Source organism: Megascapheus bottae, chromosome 29, assembly GCF_031878675.1.
Source record: "Megascapheus bottae isolate mThoBot1 chromosome 29, mThoBot2.hap1, whole genome shotgun sequence".
Classification (NCBI taxonomy): Eukaryota; Metazoa; Chordata; class Mammalia; order Rodentia; family Geomyidae; genus Megascapheus; species Megascapheus bottae.
The window spans coordinates 2,183,284-2,205,303 of NC_143537.1; the positions used below are offsets into that span (position 1 = coordinate 2,183,284).

At 48.6% G+C, this 22,020-nt stretch overlaps 1 protein-coding gene across 1 annotated transcript in view; it reads right to left on the bottom strand.

Moving 5' to 3' along the window:
• Tenm2 (teneurin transmembrane protein 2) overlaps nucleotides 1-22,020 on the bottom strand; it is a 705,632-nt gene that overhangs the window by 562,224 nt on the left and 121,388 nt on the right. The window contains 1 exon segment of the mRNA XM_090321035.1: nucleotides 1,100-1,387. Coding sequence (XP_090177161.1) covers nucleotides 1,100-1,325 — 226 coding nt within the window. The 5' untranslated portion in view covers nucleotides 1,326-1,387.

Below are 22,020 nucleotides of genomic sequence, written 5' to 3' on the forward strand. Positions count from 1 at the left end.
AATAAACGGTGCAATAACCTAGCAGTGTTGGGACAAGACACGGGGTTTGGGCGGAATGACCCCCTTCTGACCATTTCTTTACTCTGGGTAGAGCATCCATCTGTCATTTGCTGTACGGCAGGATGTGGGGTGAGTGACTGAGCTTTTGCCCCCCCCCCCAGCACTGCTTTTCCTTCCTCTGCATTTGAGGGAATGCTGGGATGGGTGATCAGAGAATTCTTTGGCGTGGACACCAACCACAGAAGCAGACCAAGTGGCTGGGGGGAATACATTCTCCCGCTGAAATACATCAAAAGCCTCCCATAGGTGTGAGGTTTGGTGAGTGAGTGCGGTCCACGGAATGGACAAATGTGTCTGCCAACACTGGGGAAATGATAACTCAGACTTGACAGCCCATCTTGGCGGGGGGAGACATCCCGTGCAGTCCTCGGGGTCCTTCCCGGTGTCTTTGACCAGGGAGAGGCCCTGCTATGTGTCACTGACCCCAGGGCTCTGTGCTCAGTTCACAAGCATTCTACCACTTGAACCAAACCCTCAGCTCTTTCCCCATGAGGTTTTGTGGGGTATTTTGTTGGGGCGGTGGCTGTTCTTTTCAGATAGGCTTTGGAGGTGACTTTGCGGGGGCCAGCCCTGAACCACGATCCTCCTGTCTTTGCCTCCCGAGTAGCTGGACTTAACAGATGTGCCTGGCTCTCTGTCAACACCAGTTACCCGAAGCGAGTCCATGTCAGAGGGCAGAGCGTGCATGCCACAGCAGAGCCTGGCGCTCGTGGACGCCTGAGGGAGTGGGCTTCAGGGAGAGGCATTTGAAGAGAGAGGGCAAGCGCAGCCTCTCCAGCCATTTTAGGCTGCGGGATCTAGAGTCCGGGGTCTGCTGTGCACGGTGGCCTTTTCAGCTCGGTCAACACCCAGGCCCACAGCGTCAGAGCGGCCCAGGCCGCAGAACCGAGACAGGCCGTGTGCAGGAAGCAGGCATGGCCCTGTGTCGTGTCCAGGAGCCGGGGAGGGACAGGGGAGCCGGGGAGGCCTCCGCTGGCCAGGCACGGGGGTCAGGGCAGCCAGCCCGGCGGGAAGGCCGTGCAGAGGGGGCCCTGCCTACCTTGTCTGGGGAACTCGTCGGACTCCCTGTGCACCAGCTCGGTGACTCTGCTGCCGTAGTGCACCCTGCTGTCGTGGTCGTAGGCCTTCAGGGTCTCGCTGGAGCTGTAGGACTTCTGGGTGGGCACACGGCAGTCCTCGCTGTCCAGGGACGAGCTGGCATAGCGACACTCCTTGCCACACCTCCCTCGGGTCAGGGAACGGTGGCGCCGGTCCTTGACGTCCATGGTCCCGGGCCGGGCGAGGGGAGTCGTGTCAGGCTGAGCCTGGACTCTGGGGCCACGCAGACCTGAGGACATCAGAGGAAAAGGGCAAGGCCCGTGAGCAAAGGCGGGCAGAGAGACACCCTCCTCCCCACGCAGCCGCCTGGCAAGCGCTTCGTAGGTGCTCCAAACAAGCAGTGTAAACAGAAGAACCCAGACAGCCAATTCACTTCCTTGCTGTTTAATAGGTTTGGAGTGAAGTTGGGGGATGGTGGGGGGGAGGAAGCCATAGTGAAAATAAAATAAAGCAGAACAACAAAGCCTCATTCTTTTGGTTTTCCGGATGAAGACAGACGGCGGGATAATTCTGTCACTTTAACGCAAGGTCTTGCTACGAAGCAATTCCAAGGCAAATTGATTTTTATCCTTCTTTAATTACATTTAAAAAAAAAGCAAAAAGACATTTTGCTCTAGAAGGGTTTGAAAGAAAACCAATACCAAAATTTTTTAAAAAGAAAACTAAAATAAAAATAAAGGGAGAAAGAAAGACAGAAACCACAGGTATGACTAGTTCATTGGCCATGGTTATAAATATGTACAATTCACATAGGAATACCTCAGCTGATGTTGCCTATCTGGGCCTGGGGAAAAATGACATAGAAGGGATTGTTGTTGACACTCAAACAATCTTCTAGTCCCTTTCTTCTCATTTTTCCCCTGAGGCTGGGTTTGAACTCAGGGCCTTAGGAGGCTACACCCCTGCTCATTCTGTTCTGTGTCATAGTTATTTTTTCTTTTTCATATAGGGTCCCCTGTTGTTGCTGGATCAGGCCAGAACCCTCTGATGGACTCTTGCTGAGTAGCTAGGATTAATAACACATATCAGCATGACTAACCCTCTCTTGAGATACATACATACATATATATGTATATATATACATATATATATATATATCATTTTTGAATCAAGCCTTTAATGAAACCCCTCTCCTCTGCAGACCTGGGTCTGGACACAGGGCTTGCTAGCCTAAGTTGTGCTGGCCCCTGCCTTGTGAGGACACTCTGGGCAGAGTGAGAAACACAAAAGCCTGCGGAGGAGCCGTGACTGTGCCAGGGAAGCGGAGAAGAAAGAGATCTTAAGGCGGGGACTGCAAGCAGGAGTCCCACAGCCTGTTGTCGGACAACCCTCGGCCTGGAAGGGCAATGCCCATTCCATACACCCGGCATGGCTCGGAAAACACTAGCCTTCTGCCTCGCAAATAACCATCAAACCACCCTGTGTCTCCAAGCTCCAAATGAGAGGCTCTTATTGATTCCATTTGCCATGCAAAATAGCATGGACCACAGGGCCAAGGCCTGGACAGAATGGACAAATACAAATTTTAATTAAAATGGAAAATACAACCCACAGCCGGGGTAATGATTTTGCTTTCTCCGGGCTACTGTTGCTTGCTGCCTCCTCAATATGTCAGAAAACTCTCCCCTCCGCGATCCACAAATCCTCTGCTCTTTCTTGGCTATTTACCACATGGAGCCGGGCTTGTCTCTGTAAACGAAAGAGCTGAACTGTATGCACGCCCGTGGGGAGGCCACCGGGCCCTGAAGCCCCAGAACTCAAGGCCCCCCTCCTTGTTATTTTCAGATCTCGGGAACTGCTGCGTGCCCAGGATCATCCCCTACTTTGTATACTGTTTGTATACATCCACAAACATGGCCCGGGCCACAGAAAGTAAATTGGATCGACAGCTGGCCCTGAGAAGGATGGTACGTCTATGGTCAACCCCAGGACAACAGGGCCGCCCCTAGCCCCACGTAGGAAACATTAGGAAAGCCGGGGGAGTCTAGAGCTCGGATCCTTGCAAGGATGGAAATGGCCATGCCAGTGGTGCCACCACACCTTTCCCTGCATGCCATGCACAGATGTCCCCCCACCCCGCCCTTAATCCCCATTCCATGACTTCAACATGTGGGACTCCATGCCATGGGCTATTGGGGTCCACAGCCGCTGAGGCCTTTGAGGGGTACCTGGGATACCATGACCCTCACAGATCACGCCTGGCTCTGCCAACTGAGTTCCTCCTCCAGCAAAAATGGAAATAAATGAATAAGGCTCTACTTGGTGGGGTTTTCTAGAAAAAAAACTATGACGGCGTCCTAGGGAGGCTCAAACTCCTCCGATGGAAAGGAAAAACTCTTGACTATGTGGCTCCAGAAGACAGAGGGGGCAACGATAACGGAAGTTCTCCCACCCACTGCTCCTATTGTAATTTCCATACTACACACTGGTGTAAAAAAAGAAAAAAGACAGCTTCCAGGGAACTGTCGGACAAATACAACACGACGTGACAACGTGTGGGCACCAACCCCAGAGAGCCACGGCGCTTCTGTAGGCTTGACTGTTCTGCACCACTTCTAGCATTTAAAGTCAAGTCTGGAGATGTGATGCGATGGGCTGGCTGGGCGTAGCCTCAGCTCTGAACGCCTCACTCAGCCTCTGGAGTGGCAGAGGCCCTGCTCCACGCCCCTTCCCTTGACAATCTTCTCATGCGCCCCACTCTCCCTTTCTTCCACGGTAGACAGCCATCCCTCAGCAAAGAGATTTCCCTGCCTGCGAGGGGAAGCAGTCACTACACTCATCCTTCAGAGCGGAGGTCGGCCATTCAGGTGAGGAGATGCACGTTTTAGGGCTCACGCCTTCATGGTCATAAAAATGGCCTTGAAGCAGTTGAGAAGATGCTGACTACAATGATAACTCTTTGCCCTAAGCTTCCACCTTTCCCGCCAGTGACAAAGGGCAGTTGTGGTCTGGAGACAGCCATGGCGGTGGCTGGCTCCAGTCCCTCGTGTCCAGTCTCCTGCCTGGAATGAGGCCCCCACTGCCTTTTCTGTCAGGTGCTCATGTGGCTTCCCTCCTCCTGGCAGAATCACGGCAGCCATCCCGCCCGCCGGCCCCTGTCTAATTAACAAATGCTGGGAGCTGTAGCCCCACTTGCTGTTAACTTCTCAGATTATCCTGCCACTCGAGGGGGCTGGTGTGCTCGTGGCTGGCAGCCCTTTGGAGGTGTGTGCCCACGTGTGTGTGTGTGTGTGTGTGTGTGTGTGTGTGTGTGTGTGCACATGGATGGGAGTGGCTACGGCCTGCATTACGGTGCATGGTGGAATAAGGCACAAAGGAGCTGTCAGTGCATCTGATAGATGGCTGTTCCCTGGAGAAGGAGTGCAGAGCCTTGGTCCCTGGCCACACCCTGGGCTTGGCCATTTACATCTGAGCACAGCCCTCCATGCCTGAGAAGAAGAGAGATAAGCTGAGCCAGGAGAAAGGAGTCTTCCTTTGCCTCCTACTCTTCCCTCACCAGCAAGGGTCTGATAGCTGGACATGAAAAGAAAACAAAACAGCTGTCTAATGTTTCCGGTATCTCTTCTTAAGAACATGTAAGATCCATTCTGAGCACAAACACACTCCAAAATATTTAGAGAGGGAATATATCGCCGTGACCTCTGGGTAGGCTGGTGGATGTCTGGTTTAAGATCCACAAAAGTGGAAGACAGAGCCCACCGTTATTTAATACACCAGTAAATAAGAGGTCAGAGGCTATTTGCTTTCTGTTCCCCTGTGCAGTTATATTGATATGTCCGGGGATTTAAAAAAAAGAAAAAAAAAAGCCAACCCTTCTCCCTGCCCAGAGACAGAAGGTGAGAGAATTCACAGTCGTGTTCTGCTCCTTCCCTTCAGAAACCCTTGTGGCTCTGCTTAAAAAAAAAAAAAAACAACGCATCCATCAACCCATCAATCAGCTATTTGCATAGGCTGTGGTAAAGGCAAAGCCAGAATCTGCTACCTACGAATTTTATGAGTGGTGAAAAGCCAAGATGCTCTGCCATGTCCTCGGTCTGACGATGACCTGCCCTCAGGGGCTGGCCACGATAGGTGGCACCGGTGCGTGATTAGAAGGGCCAGGCCCAGGCCTGTATGTGGTCTCATCCCCACACCCCCATTCCTGGCTCCTCCCGTCCCACCTACTTCACATTCGGCAAAGCCCGTGAGGCTCTGCCACCGGGGAGGCTTCCAGGATGGTCCTTCAGGCTCTGGTGAAGTTACCATAACCAGAAAAGCCTCCCCTCCCTCTCCTCCTCCCCTACCCCAGCTCAGTGCCACAAACCCCCTGCAGCTGCCTCCACACCTGATGAGCACCACGTCGAGAGGAAGAAAAGGATGTGCAAAAGATCCGTGGCTTAGAAGAAAGCCACTCCCTGCTCAGACCCTGGTGAGTGCAAGTCCTTCTGTTTAGCCCACCTCCACTCCCTCAATGGAGACCTCAGTTTCTCTGCACAATTAGGGAGAGGACAGAACCAAGCAGACACTGGAATCAGGAGATCCAGAAACCTGGCGGGAAGGAGGATAGAGAGGTGAGACTAGAGAGGGAGACAGAATAAGTGGAGGAAGCAGGCAGTTTCTGCAAAAACATCTACATCCCTGGTGACGGGATTCCGAGCCTACAAGACGGAGCGTGAGGGGCAGGGAATGCTTCCCTCATTTGCTTACGCGTGGGGATGTGGTCAACATTTTCTACAGGGCAGACAGCTTTCCTTTAAAGCCTGGCTTCTGTGACAGGAAAGGCCAAGAATCAAGTTCAGAAACCAGAGAGAGAGAGCGAGAGAGAGCGGGAGAGTGAGTGAATGAGAGACAGAGAGAGACACACAGAGAGACAGAGAGACAGCGCCACAGGGGATCACTTGCTCTATTCTGAGGTGTTCTACCAGAGTGAACAACTTGTTTTTATCTCCAGAAGCACGCAGAGAACCTGCCATTAAAGAAATACCCGAGAAGTAGCTTTGCAAAAGACAACCGTGTGCTTTCCATAGTCATCTGGGGGATGAGACGGGAAAATGTTTGAAGGGACCCAAAGCCAATGAGGTCTTCTTTGGTATGTAACTGCCCTGAATCTAATATTGTCAGGTAGCTCCCAGTTCCTTAATGAGAAAAACAAATCAAGTTGGCTGCTTGTACTTTAAAAGCAAAACAAAAACCAAAGACCTTCTCCAGGAGCAGAAGCTAGAATTCAGGGGATGTAAAACTCAAGCCAGTGTCGCACATTTACGACTTTATTTTTTTTAGGTGTGTGCTGGTGCCTAGCGATTCTCCTGTGGGAGGAAAGAACTTTCAGTCATTCTTTGCGCACTTCATAGGATTGATTGCATCTACTCCCCATGGCAGGGCCACCCATGCTGGGGCAGGCATGGACATTTCCTACCTAAATGAATATACACTTAGCTCTCCCCTGCTTGCTCCTCCTAATTATGACGTGGCCAACGGTGAGAGGGGCAGCAGTGACAACAAGAGATAGCTTGTTCTCTTTGAGAACTCATTCTCCTCTTTTGACGTCCACATATCTTATTTTGTCCCCAGGGGAAGGAAGAGGAGTACTGTTTACTCACTGGCCAAAAAGCGTTGACAGTGGGAGCTTCAAGAACCAGAAGAGTCATACGCACAGAAAAGCAACTCTACTCTTTCTTGTTAGGAAAAGAAAAGAAAAGAACTGGGGCAATATCTTAAGGGTTCATTTATATCAAGCTGTTTTTAAAAGACTCATTAAGGCCTGTGCTTTACTTCTGTGTGCTGGCTGTAAGTCCACAGGTGACACGAAAGAGAATATTGGAAAATGCACAGGGTGAGAGAAAGTCCCGTGTGAATTTAAACATAACTCGATGGCATCAAGCTCAAAGTCTTCCCATCTCCCAGGTTCCTAATGGCCCCCAACAAAACGTGTGGCAGTATATCTGAAAAAGCATGAGAGCCATCAGTCACAGGGAACACAAGGCCCCATCGCTCAGAGCTCAAGGAGATGCGAGCGTCTCACGTCCGCTTAATGTCCTCTGCTGTGTCCTGCGGGATCAGTGCGACCACCACGTCGACTCTTCCACAGAGGTGGATGAAAGCAAGCCTCTGTGGGAGACAGCGTGAAGAACTGCCTGAAAAGCTCGGAGAGGGGCATCTTCCTTTCCAAAGTCGTTCTTGACACCCCTCATGCTTGCAGATGTCTGTGTGGGTCCGGCTTTGTCGCTGCCTTTTATGGTAAAAATGGAGAGGAAGAATGAAGCAAGGGTGAAAGAAGTCATCAGAACGCGACTTTGACAAGATACCCACTCTAAATCCCGGAGATGGGAACGAAGCCATGGTTGGTAAATGGATGTGGGTTCTCCAAAGGGGTCTCGAGTGGTTGGGAACCACATGTCTAGACCCAGAGACGAGAGAAATGGAAAACAGGGGAATCTGCAGTCAGAGGTCCGTCCGATTCTATAAGACGCATCCCAGAGACACCAGCGGGAGGACGCAGAGCTCGCTCCATCTACTCAAATTCAACATCATGTCGCAGTGTGGAAATAGCAGGGGTTTTAAAAATTACAGAGCGATTTAGCCAGCAGGTTGGGTTGATGACACGAAGGGGGAATAAAAAATCAGAGCAATGTAGTTTCTGTACCCACACTTGGAAAGACCACTGACAAATTCAACCATCCTCACACACCAACACGGATTCAACCACCCCACACCAACACAGATTCAACCACCCCACACCAACACCATTCAACCACCCCAGCTCAACACCATTCAACCACCCCACACCAACACCATCCAACCACCCCACCTCAACACCATTCAACCACCACACACCAACACCATTCAACCACCCCACACCAACACCATTCAACCACCCCACCTCAACACCATTCAACCACCCCACACCAACACCATTCAACCACCCCACACCAACACAGATTCAACCACCCCACACCAACACCATTCAACCACCCCACCTCAACACCATTCAACCACCCCACACCAACACCATCCAACCACCCCACACCAACACCATTCAACCACCCCACCTCAACACCATTCAATCATCCCACCTCAACACCATTCAACCACCCCACACCAACACCATTCAACCACCCCACCTCAACACCATTCAACCACCCCACCTCAACACCATTCAACCACCCCACACCAACACCATTCATCCACCCCACACCAACACCATCCAACCACCCCACACCAACACCATCCAACCACCCCACACCAACACCATTCAACCACCCCACCTCAACACCATTCAACCACCCCACACCAACACCATCCAACCACCCCACCTCAACACCATTCAACCACCCCACACCAACACCATCCAACCACCCCACCTCAACACCATTCAATCATCCCACCTCAACACCATTCAACCACCCCACACCAACACCATTCATCTACCCCACACCAACACCACTCACACACCAACACCACTCAACCACCCCACTCCAACACCACTCATCCACCCCACACCAACACCATTTATCCACTCCACACCAACACAGATTCAACCACCCCACACCAACACAGATTCAACCACCCCACACCAACATCATTCAACCACCCCACCTCAACACCATTCAACCACCCCACACCAACACCATTCAACCACCCCACACCAACACCATTCAACCACCCCACACCAACACCATTCAACCACCCCACCTCAACACCATCCAACCACCCCACCTCAACACCATCCAACCACCCCACCTCAACACCATTCATCCACCCCACACCAACACCATCCAACCACCCCACACCAACACCATCCAACCACCCCACCTCAACACCATTCAACCACCCCACCTCAACACCATTCAACCACCCCACACCAACACCATCCAACCACCCCACCTCAACACCATTCAATCATCCCACCTCAACACCATTCAATCATCCCACCTCAACACCATTCAACCACCCCACCTCAACACCATTCAACCACCCCACACCAACACCATTCAACCACCCCACCTCAACACCATTCAACCACCCCACCTCAACAACATTCAACCACCCCACACCAACACCATTCAACCACCCCACACCAACACTCATTCAACCACCCCACACCAACACCATTCAACCACCCCACCTCAACACCATTCAACCACCCCACACCAACACCATTCAACCACCCCACACCAACACCATTCAACCACCCCAGCTCAACACCATTCAACCACCCCACACCAACACCATTCAACCACCCCACACCAACACCATCCAACCACCCCACACCAACACCATCCAACCACCCCACACCAACACCATTCAACCACCCCACACCAACACCATTCAACCACCCCACACCAACACCATTCAACCACCCCACACCAACACTCATTCAAACCACCACACACCAACACCATTCAGCCATTTTATGAATTGCTTGGTATCCTCCCCAAATTATCGTTAATATGCCAGATGTAACTGGTATTTAGTTCCTTTTAATTTATGTGATGGAAATGTTGTAATTGCTGAGCCTCAAAAATTACTTTATATCTCTAAACAGCATGTCATTTGCCTGACATCCTATAAAACAGGATTACATAGAAGGCAAAACATTAAAACGGCAAAGCTTACATATCCATTCAGATAACTGCCTTAACCTCCATATTCTACCAACATATAACCCTTGTCCATTCTCAGGTATTCAGTTAATTTAAAAAAATCAGAATAACACATTTCTGTAATGCAAAGGAAATGATAGGAAATTTCCAGAAGGTGCTCTGTATGTGGTCAGCTCTCCTGTTCTTCTTTAGTTCTCATAGTTGTTATTGTAAAGGTGATGTCCAGAGGGATCACCGTTATTGAAAAGAGGTCATGAGTCCATTTCTGGGCCATGTCACCCTTCCCTCACTCTCACACACCGTTTCCCTCCCATCCCACCCACAACTTGGAGGGTTCATTTTCAACCCAGTGTCCAGTGAGTACCACTGCTGCATGTGGTCACTCTTTGTCCCTCCATCTCCCCATCCTTCCTTCTCCTCCAAGACAAAAAGAAAACAAGAACAGAGGAGAGGGAAAAAAAGAAAAAAAAACCCTCCAGTTCTCTTTATCCAAGTTTTAGAAAAGTCAAATTGTGTCTTCAGTAATAAGATGTTTCAAAATAAAATGAGTGGATTGAAACTCTTCCTCAAGGTTAAATTCTATGACCTCTCTATCTGGGTTAACCCCTCCCACTCCCCAACCCCACACACCTTCCCCCCCCCTTTATACCCAAGTGTTTTTAAGTGATTTGAGAACAAAAATCAAATTTAAATTAAAATTCATTCCAGGGGAATTTTTCACCTCTCCTTGAGATGATTAGTGATAATTTGCCATCTCACAATCATGATAAATGATCGTTGTAATAAAGAGATGCAGAAAGGAGAAGCTCGATTGGTTGAAGTAGGAAAGGAGTCAGACTTTCCCCGAGAAATGTACCTGACTTAATTCTGCCTCCAGCCTCCTCTGCATGGGGAGCTCTGGTAACTCGAGCTGGTAAGAATGGGATGGACAGGAAGAAGAATAAGACATGGGCTCTGCTTCCAGGAAGCTGAAATCAGGCTCAAGCGTCGGTAAGACTTGCTCACAGCCACACCAGTGTCCTAGCACAAGGACTTGGCTACCACATTGCCAAAGTTCTTGGCAGCAGGCCCCGAAGTGGGCACATCTGGGTCGTTTCTCTGGGAACACAGAAGTCTTCCCCTATGAAGGAGAGACGACGGAGTTTCACGGAAACTGTGAAACGCTCCCACCGTACATGGAATGAGAAGTAGCAGGCGGAGTGAGAGGAGGCAAGAGTCAGAGGCATTTTCCAGTCCTCACTCTCAGCTCCCGCCAGCGTCCTGACATCCTCCTGTGCTCGCCGGCAAGAACCATCTGCAGACCTGCACCATATGCTTTCCATTTCCACTTCAGCTGACCTCAGGAAACCTCACGTTCTCCAAGCCCAGACAATGACTGACTTGGAAGTGGACTTGTTGGACAAATATGATCCTCAATTCTGTAACCCCGATATCTCAGCACACATCTAGCAAAGACCCTCTAACATTATCATCTTCCCTACCTTTCCTCCCCAACATACACACACACACACACACACACACACACACACACACACACACACACTTCTTTGAAATGCTGGAGAGGGAACTCAGACTCACGTTTTCTAGGCAAGTACTCTACCACCTGAACCACACACCCAGTCCTTTCACTTTGGTTGTCAGGTAGAAAACTATATTTTTGCCTCGGCCAGGCTGGGTCTGTGAGCCTCTGGCCTCTTGCTTCTGAGTGGTAGCATCCACGCCCTCCACCCTCTCTGCATTCACATGGCCTCATTTTATTTAACAGGAGGTTTGCTTTCCTGTTAACACAGGAGTCGTGACACAATAAAACTTGGGGCTGAAAAGCTATTAACTCGGTTTCCATCTCATCCGACACCTCTCTCGGGCGTCTTGTGTGGTGCTAACGCCCCTAACATGACATGTTCAAACTCAGCCCTGTGGCTGAGTCCCGGTTCTGGTTGCTCTGTAGCCGGTGGATGCTGTGACCACAGATTCCGTGGCCCCGGGGCATAATTCCCTACGCAGTGAACAGCCAGGACGTTGTGAGCGTGTCCACCCCATCCCCGAATAAAATGAAGAGCAGGCTGATAAGGAAGGGAAGGGAGCCCGTGCTCCCCATGGGTAACAGCACTAATTTGAAAGTTGCTCGCTTCTACTCCAGTCTTCTAGCCAAACAGCAGTCTTTTGATTCCTTCTGCAAATAGCAGTGTCCATTTCCCGCTAACCCTTCAGGAACATCAACCTTCCAGGCACAAGGCCCTTTTCCGACAGGCGTGCTGCTTCCTGGCGATTCTGGGTTGGGCCTGCTCCTCGCCAACAAAGACGTGTTGCAAACTAAGAAAACAGAGCTGTTTGCTGAAAAGGGAGCAGAATTATACAGCATTTGTGGAGACTTTTTTTTTCTTTTTACAAATTTGTACCAGAAAAGTAGAGGATGGCATGTGTTAAAGATGGGATAGAATAATAAATAATTTGGAAATAAACACTGGGGCTACAAGATCATTCTTTCACCACATGGAAAACTTCCCGAATGGAGATTTATATCTAAGGAGCATCTCTAAAGAGTGGTGGGTAGGCGGAATGCGGAGGCTTCCGCTTTAAAGCAAGACAGACTTGGAATCCGCGTCTTCAATCTGCTTCTCTTTGTTTTGGGGTGATACTCCAGAGCCGGACCTCAGAAATCCATTCTGATAGTGTGGGTTCCAGTGTCAACTCCTCTTGCTATCGGTGAGCAAAATTAGAAGTCCAATTCTGAGTTCGTCTTAGTCTCTCCTCACTCCCTTGGCAGAATGAGATTGCTAATCCTCTCACCTTCCAAGGCCTGTACTTCAACAAGGACTGGAGGAGTTGCTTCTGTCAGACACAAATATGGTGCCTATCTGGTTACATACATGGGCCCACATGCTCGTGCGCACACACACACATACACACACACAGAGCTACTTGTGCTTGCTTATTTCTTTTAAACGAAATGGTAGAAAGCATTGCAATATTCTGATGTTGATATGTGACCCATGCTTCTCCACTGAACCCCACCTCCAGTGGGTAGAGAAGGGCTGTGGCCATGGGGAAAGCCGGGCCCTGAGAAGTGGGCTCTGAGCCCTGGTTAAAGGAGCAGGACAGGGTGGCTTGCCCCTCCCTCCTGCCTCCCGAGCCTTGAGTCTGCACTCGGCCAGCTCTGGGAGCTGGGAAAACGAGCACTGGCTGTCAATAAGCTGCCTAGTTTATGGATTGTTTGGTCTAAAGTCTAAGGGCGCTGAGAGCAAAGACAATGATTTGCCAAACTTCAACTTGTAAGGCTGAGCGTGGAGGTAACAAGACCCTGGGCGTGAAGTGACATTCCTGCTGCCACCAAGACGGCCCCACACCCAGGCTGGGGAAAGGGGAAAGAGCTGACCATTGTCTGGCATTGTTTGGTGACTGGCTCGGCAAATTCTACCATCTCTGGGCCCCAGAACTCATGAGAGTGGGCCTTGTATTGTGTCATATCCCACTGGACACATTGTGTGCATTCAGACATACACGTCACACATGCATACACACCACATATAGACAATACATGAATAGCACATTACATACACACACAGATACGTGCAGCACACCCACCACATACAAGCAACACCCGCATATACATACATACAAAGCTCACAGATACACATGTCATGCACATACACAAATCACATACATGCAACACTCGGCACACATGCTCATCGCATGTCCACTTCCTATACATACTTCATATACAGAACGGTGCCTGCACACATCCTCTGCGTTGGTCACACTCACACACACTTGTCACACACAGACACACGTCACACACATGCCAACTTTACCCGGGAGAGCTTCCCTCCCAGGCAATCACATCCGGAACTGTCCTTGATTTAGATTTTCTAATTTCCCTCCAGATCCAACCCCCAAGTAACTGCACTACATTTCAAAGCCAGGTGAGAGGCTCCACCTTCAGGTTCCACTTCAGGGCCACTGGCCCACAGTCCACGTGGGAGGAGAAGCCTGGCTCCGACCCCCGCTCCCTTCCCCCGGAGCTGCGCTGCTCCTCTAGAGTGCCCGGAGGTGGCCTCAGCAAACCCAGGGGACGGCGCTGTCTCTTGGAGGGAGAGAACATGTGCACCTTTCAAATTAGAGCAATTACAGAGTGAAACAGAAGAGTCAGAAGGAATTCACGACAGGCCATCTCCACACCCACAGCCCCAGGGACAGAGCCCTGTGGGGGAGGCTTCATCAAAGAGGTTTAGGATTTCTTTGTTGAGGGATATAAATATTGAGGCCTGCGTATTCCATCCATTACGGGTGACCTATTTCTGCCATGGAGGAGCGACTCCCGCCTGGATCCACGCTGCCCCTCCTCCCTGGGGCAGGCAGGGGTGGGGGTGGTGGCAGTTGTGTCACCAGCGCACACTTCCACTTATTCAAGCCCCGCCCCCCCCCCGCTACCTGTGTGGAAGTTTTGAGGAGCAGGAGCGCAGCTCATCCACAGAGGCAGGCGGACAGGCCCGGGGCAGGTGACAACTGCCCAGGGAAGGCGTTCTGAAATGAATGCAAGCTCACACACAGTCAGGGGTGGAGAGGAGGCTGCCCACGGGTGTGACCACCACAGAGCCACACGTGGCCCGCCGTCACCAGGTACCACTGCCTGCACCCATTCTGTGGCTCTGGAACTTGAGCAGATGTCAGAATCACCCGGGAGGCTTGTGAAAACCCCATGTCCCCCCTCCCCACCCCATGTCTTAATCAATAGATGGAGGATCAGGGGAGAGAGAGAGACAGACAGACAGACAGACAGACAGATAGACAGACACAGACAGCAAGAGACAGAGAGTCAGAAACAGGACAGAGAGCCAGAAACAGACAGGAGAGAGGAGAGAAACAGAAGACATATGTATGTGTATGAGAGAGAGAGGAGAGAGGGAGAGAGGGGAAGAGAGAGAGGAGAGAGAGAGAGAGAGAGAGAGAGAGAGAGAGAGAGAGAGAGAGAGAGAGAGAGAGAGAGAGAGATTCAGACGGACAGAGAGAAACAGAAGAGACACACAAACAAGAGAGGAGAGAAAACACAAAGAAGAGAGAAAAGAAAACAAAGAGTAAAAGGAGATGTATGTGCGTATGAGAGAGAGGCCCAGAGAGCTGTACCCGAGAATATCTCTTGCTCTGTGTTAATGACATTCGATGATGCCTACTTTTCATGCTTAAATTTTGATACCAGAAGGCATATATATACACACACACATATTTACTTAGAATGCTTTCCTGCCTCCCACAATGCCTAGTGCAGTGCTCCCGACGTGTGTGTTGAAGAGTTTATTACTCTTCAACAACGCACTGATTCAAAAACGGAGCATGGACGGGAAAAGACGGACGTGATCCCATTAGACTCAACTTCGCAGAAGCTGGAAGAGGTTCCTGGGGCCTGCAGAGCCCAGAGCCAGCCCTGAGTCTGTAACACAGAACCTAGATAGAGCCATGGAAGGAAAGATAAACAGCCATTGTAATTACAGTGACATAATGGTTAAACTTTTATAGCTGAGGGGATCAGCAAATAGGATTTTAAAAATCAAATTAAAACTGTCATTCCACAACATTAAGTTTCCAGAATTTTCATTTTTTAATATTAATGATTTTTTTCTGCAAAAAGGAACAAACAATGCTAATTCTACTGCTACAATACTGTTAATGAAGAAATAAAGAATAATTTATCATTGCATAATTAACACGGTACAGTTAAGCATGTTTTAATGATTTTGTATAATGGCCTCTCATAACTAGATGATACTTGTTAGTCATAGTGAAAAAGGGGGGGGGAGAACTATGCTAGTAATCATTAATGACGATGTATAAACTGACCCGGATTGTATTTTCTACATTTCCATAAAGTCTTTAGAGGACCACTTGTGTTCTGGCCTTGGTTTTATCCTGAATCTGCAGGTGACCAGATTGTGTGTGAAGTATTTTAAGTGATTCAAGGAAGGAAAGGAATGGCTGTTGGGAACAACCTTGCAAACAGCAAGCTTTCTCCTCCTTTGCTTCCAAATGGAATCAGCTCAATTTAGATTTATTGGTGCATTCGATGTTGAAAGTAGCATACTGTTATTCCAGCTATTTACAACATCTACATTTCCCAAAGGTAACAGAGTTATTTACCAGCATGTCTTCTCTTCAAAACATCTTAGGGACTAGAAGGTAGGAAGAGGCAAAGCAGGGAGAGAAAAGAAAAACAAAAAAACAACCAAAGGTGAGATCAAATGGATGTCACAAACAGATCTCATGTAGCCTGCAGACACTTATGTAAAGAATGCATTGCTTGGAGTTTAATGTATGCAAATTAGGAGATGATATCTAATAATCTAATATGGTATATATGCATTATATTATACATGCATTATATGTCATATTTTAATGTTTATTTATATAGATATGATCTCCCACAGCAGTACTGGACAATCACACAAGGTGGGGTGAACTATTTTCTTTCTAGAACAAAGAATAAACACTGCCTCCAGAACCCCCAACCTCCATCTGTCCCCCTCCTCCTCCTCCTCAGGACCCATCACTGAAATGATCTGCTTGACCTCCACTGACATTTTTGACCCGGGCCTGCGGGCACTTCTATCCCAGGGCTTCTGAGGTGGGCTCCTGGATGTTACCAATTTTTTCTGGATAGAGCTTTTCAACCCCCATCCCAGGTCCTCAGAACCAGAATCCCTTAGCAAATGCTCTGCATTTCACAAGGCTTCCCAGGACTGGCTGGCCTGCGGAGGGTGCGAGCCGGGAGCCTAGCTGGGAACCTGGCACTTGTGTTATTTTGCTTTTTCTAGGCGCACGAGCGTCCCTTTTCTTGGCTTGCTTCCCGTGAAGGATGGCTGACAGAGAGGACCTTGAACGACGACCCTTCTGACCTTGTTAACTGTAGCTGGGGTTTCTTCCACGGGGAGAGCAACGCCTTCTTCCTTGGATTAGGTTTTCTGTATTTTGGCCGTCACATGAACAGAAGATAAAAGGGTCTTGCTCCATCCAGCCCCATGCACAATTCTAACCACCACGTTTTCTGTGATTCTCTTTCCTTCTTCTGGAACTGGGTAGCATAAATTTCACAACCTTTCTCACGGGTGGATCTTACGTATTGGCACTCTGGAACTTTTCCAGAGCCTTCTACCCTGGACACCTGGCTGGCCCTTTAATAGCAGCTGAGACTTCAGAGAAGAGTTTTAATTGTCTGTGGCCCTTTCCCAGTTTATGGAGTAACAGCATTCGGGCTTTCTTTCGTGTCATTTCCATGGTTTCCTCTGCTCCAACTCTCTCCACTTTCTTCAGCTGCCTAGAAAATATCTTTGCTTTGCCTCAATTAGCCTGGCATTCTATGCTCACATACCAGCTAGGAGGAGGAGTCCTTGTCATTCTAAATAATTTTCTCCTGCTGGCTTCTGGTGCTAACCAGACAAACCAAGAAACCACCACAGATTGCACTCTATGGATATTTACTGACCCACCATTTATAGAAACAAAACTTCTGGAAATGATGGGTTGTCCAGAAGAATTAAACAAATGGTAGCATTTCTCCCAAAGAAATACTTTTGTAATGCTTCAGATGGTCTAGAATTACAGATATCTACCATCCATCCATCCATCCATCCATCTATATGTACTCATATGCATAATTACATGAATTGCACACTTATACACAGTCACACAGGTATATGATGGAAAATGTGTTTTACAAAGCTTTATAGAAAGTATGATCCTATTTCAGGGTCAAGTAATAGGGAAATGTATTCTCTCTCTCTGAAAATCCTGGTTTATCAACATTATCTAATTTATTGATACAGTGCCTTAAGCTTTTCTGTCAGAAGTCTTGGTCTATAATACTGTCAACTAGAAAGATCCTGTCTCAGCACAGTGATTCAGGAGAATAAAAATGTACAATTTAAATTCCCACTGTATGGGAGAAAAATGTACACATTTGTGCCGCAAAGATCTCCAAGTATATGTATGTACATATACATACACACATGTGTATATGTACATGTATGCAGGGGGGAGAAGAATGAATGGAAAACTGCACCTTATAACATCCCACCATCCTTATCTCTTTACACAGACAGACTCCCTGCACACCATTCTCACCGTGATCCTTCCCAAATCTCATGCCAAGTTGGGCCTCTCCACCCCCTCCTCCCCTGAGCCTTCCAAAATCTCGCTTTATTAGCTTCTGTTCTTAAAAACAACATCCTCTTTAGCCCAAGCCACCTGCTTTCCCAAGTCAGCCAACCAACCAAGAAACATTATTCTCTTTTCATCTCTCTACTTGTGCTTCCATGCATTGGGACAGAAAGCACTCCAGAAGAAGGCTATCCTTAATAGTAGGACAGGAAAGAGGACACATTTCCCCGGTATTTTACCATATGATACTGGGATGTGGATCTCATGTTTGACTCCTGGTTCTTACCTCATAACCAGTAAGAACCCACTATTCTTATACTAAGAAATGTTCTTGGAAGTGGATGCACGGTTCATGTGGATCCCAACACCACAGCCAGGCCCAAAGAATGCACAATGAACGCAAATGAAGAGCCTGGAACAGAACCACAATCATAAGCCTCATCAAGTTTCCCAAGACATTTTAGGACATTTTGGTGTTTCCAAATATCCCTTCAATAATCGTCACTTCCAAACCAATCTAGGGAGTAAAAAAAAAACAAAACAAAAAGAAAAAGACTGCACAAACCCACAAACCTGAGTTGCTGTTGTATCACCAGATAATTGATAAAAGAGCAGACACAAGAGTCAGGACAAACCAACCCTAAACCACACCACATCTCAACCTTGGAAAGCATGCAAAAACTGCTATTTCATGCACACCCACACTGATAGATTCTTTGTTTACCAGTTGGGGTCTTACAACTTTAACAGGTACAATATTAAGCCTCACTTTTACTTTCTATCCACGGACAGATAAGGAACAAATGGAGCTGTAAAAATCAGGTCCACAGTGCTGAAATCTGTGTTTGCATACACAAGAAAGCATTTGTGCCAATGTTTTTGCATAAAACTCATCGAGAAACATAATAAGAGGGAAGAAAGGGCAGAAGTTTCTAGTCAGCTTGTCATTCCTAATTAGCCCCGGTTCCCGCAACTCTTGCATTTGCTTTCAAAGATAAGTGCTTTGGAAATGGGGCACATGCCTTTAAAGGGGGGAAAACATGACTTTTAGCAATCACCCTTGGAATTAAGACCTTCATAATGGGGGTAATTTCTGATACAATAAAGAAAAGTCTTCATTATAATCATCTTTAAAGAATAACCACCCTGGTTTTTTTTTAGCCCAAATATAAAGAAAAGGACAGAGAACAAGAAATTGCCACTCAAGACTCACAAATTTGGGAATGTTGACGAATCCTATTGAAATTCTTTCCATGATCCTTCATTTATTTTTCTTCTTATTTGGCAAATTTAGGGAATGCGATTGTGACCCCAGACTCCCCCTCCCCTGCAGGACACCAAAGGTGACCCTCAGAAATCAAAGCCACGTGGAAAACAAAAAGAAAAACGAAACCCCCAAGTGCGCGCAAATGGTTCCTTTCTCATCACCTTGAGGACAGCAACTAACACATCCGTTCTTACAGTCTCCCAGGAGCTGATAGAATTGGCAGCTCCTATTATCCCACGTTCAACCTTTCTGAATGCATCTCTACCCGCAAGGGGCTTCTCTCTTCCTGGAACCCAGCATGCACTGTCACACAGGGGGCCTTCCCTCCCTAAAGGCGTGGGGGTGAGCCGGGCTGTGTGGGGCCACTGCCCTCTCTTCCTCCTCCTGTGTCTCGGTGTCATCTCCCTTCCAGATCTCCTTTCCAGAAATACCCCTCACCACACACACACACGCACACACACACACACACACACGCACACATGCACACACACACACACACGCACACACGCACACATGCACACACACACACACACACACACTTCTGTTTTTAAATGACTTCTCAGCTGCCACCACCATTGCTAATAATCCAGCTCACTTTCCCGCCTGCCTGCTGTCAAAGCGTCTCTTCCTGGAGTGGAGGGAGAAGACAAGCATGGTGTGTTCTAGAGCAGTAAATCCGGAGGACTTCAGGGGACTGAGTGGACAGAGGCATCCCAGGTAGAATCTATTCTGCTGTGGTGGCATAGCTGGAGGGAGGGATGAGCCTGGCACATTAATGTTACAAAGAGCCCAAGCCTTGAGTCCCTGAGAGCACTGTGGACAGAGCCCTTCCTCTAGGCACCAAGCACCAGACATGTGAAGACTGTGAATGAGGAGGGGGAGACCTCCTCCTGGGAAAGCATCTGCTCCTGAAGCCCCCCCTTTCTCTTCTCTCTCTCTCTCTCTCTCTCTGTCTTGCTCTGCACATTTTTGCTGGGCTCCTTAGAAGCTCAGAAGGCCACGTCAGCTATGGCGGCTGGTCTCAGAGCACAAAACTGTTCTCTTGTCAAGCCTACATGAAGTGTAGAAAAGGCTTTTCATTTCCCCCGGTGTCAGCTAAGTCACTTGTCCTGACCATCTCAGTGAGAGGAAACCCAGGACACAAAAGAAGTCACCATTGTGTTGTGTGGACTTGGCAGGCCAGTTGTCTGAGGTTCCATTCAAGTTCCCTTCCCACGCAACGGGTCCCTCGGAGGAAGGAATGGTGGCTGTCCCCATGCCCCCGAGGCCACAGGGACCCCACTGCGAGGGGGCGCTGCATGGAACCTGGGCCTTTCAACCACCCGATTCCCGGATGGGGAAGACGGAGAACAGGTTCTTAACTATTTTGGCAAGCAAAGAAGAAAACATGACTGCCTCCGAGGCACTGCTGAAGAAAGCTCAACCCATATCCATGGATTTTGAAAGTATTTCTTTCTTCCCCCCCCTTAGGATTCTGGAGTTGACTAAAATTATCCTTCATAACTTAATCTTTTTTGAAAAGATAAATATTTTGGAGGATAAACAAATAAAAGATACATATTTATATTAAGGTAAAATAAATGAAGAATAAAGGTAAAGATAGAAAAGATAAAGATAAATATTTAAAAGATAAATAACTAAATAAAAGATAAATAATTTAGAGATCCTTCTTTTACCCTCAGATATTTGTACACACACACACGTCATTGAGAAATATACAAGCCCATCCCTGCTCTTTGCTATCTCATCGTGAAATCTCACAGAAGTCCCTAACCAGGTGCTGGTGCCTTAGCTGGTACTGAGAGGTGGGTTGCTACTCGAAGCAGTACCTGGCCAGGTGTAAACAGCGTGGCAAACTGGGTGCCAGGAGGCAGCTGCAGGAAATGGGGTGGAAAAGCCCGCAGGGTGGGCTGTCAAGGGCCAGTCTGGAGAGACTCACAGAGAGCAGTGAGAGGACGTCCAGGACACAGAGCGCGTAAGTCATCGAAGGAGACCTCGTACTGGGGGTAAATGTGAATGATAAAGGCTCGCAGATTAGACGTCAGGAGAAATGGGAAATGGGAGCACTGGAAGCTACCCTCGCCACCCGCGCCGCAAGGGCTTTCCCGGAGGAAATGTGAAGCAATGAACGAAGACACTGGGCAGAAGTGTCAAATACCAACGTGGGTGTGTGAGATTCCGAGAGGACACCCAGATGGCGGGGAATCCAGCGTGGAAGAGGGCACAGTCTCTCCTAGCCTGGTTCCCAGCCTTCTCCCGGGGACAGCAGAAGACAGAACCTACCTGAGCCATGGCTGAGGATTAAGAATCCTGCCGAGTGACTCGAGGCCCTGCTCAGCCCACGCTCACAAACAGCAGCAGCAGTCCCACACACTTACCGAACTGCACGGAGAGCTCGCGTTGCCTCCAGCGCCAGCCCCCGCGTCCCTCCACATCTTCCTTCGCCACCTTTGGCACTTCTCTCTGCAGCTTCCTCCGTGTCTGTAAAGTTTTCCCTAACCTCCAAGAAAATATTTCATAGCCATCTAAAAATTTTCTCTTTTGGGTTTCAGAAGCGTAGAGCAAATGAACCTCGTGAACTCTTGCTGCGGCGCCTGCCAGGAGAACCTCCATCTTACCAGGCCCCCCAAAAAAAGCCCTGACCTTGGGTCTGCCTGCCTCTCTCTCTCCTTCATGTTAGTGTTCCTGAGCAGTCTTCACTAAAGGTTTTTTTTTTTTTGGCTATTTCAGCTCCTCATATTAATACATTGATGACTATTGGGATCTTTCATCATCAATATTTAGCCAGGACTGTCCATCCATCAGGCCTTTGTCTCACTTTGAATATCAGGACATCCTCTTCACACACACACACACACACACACA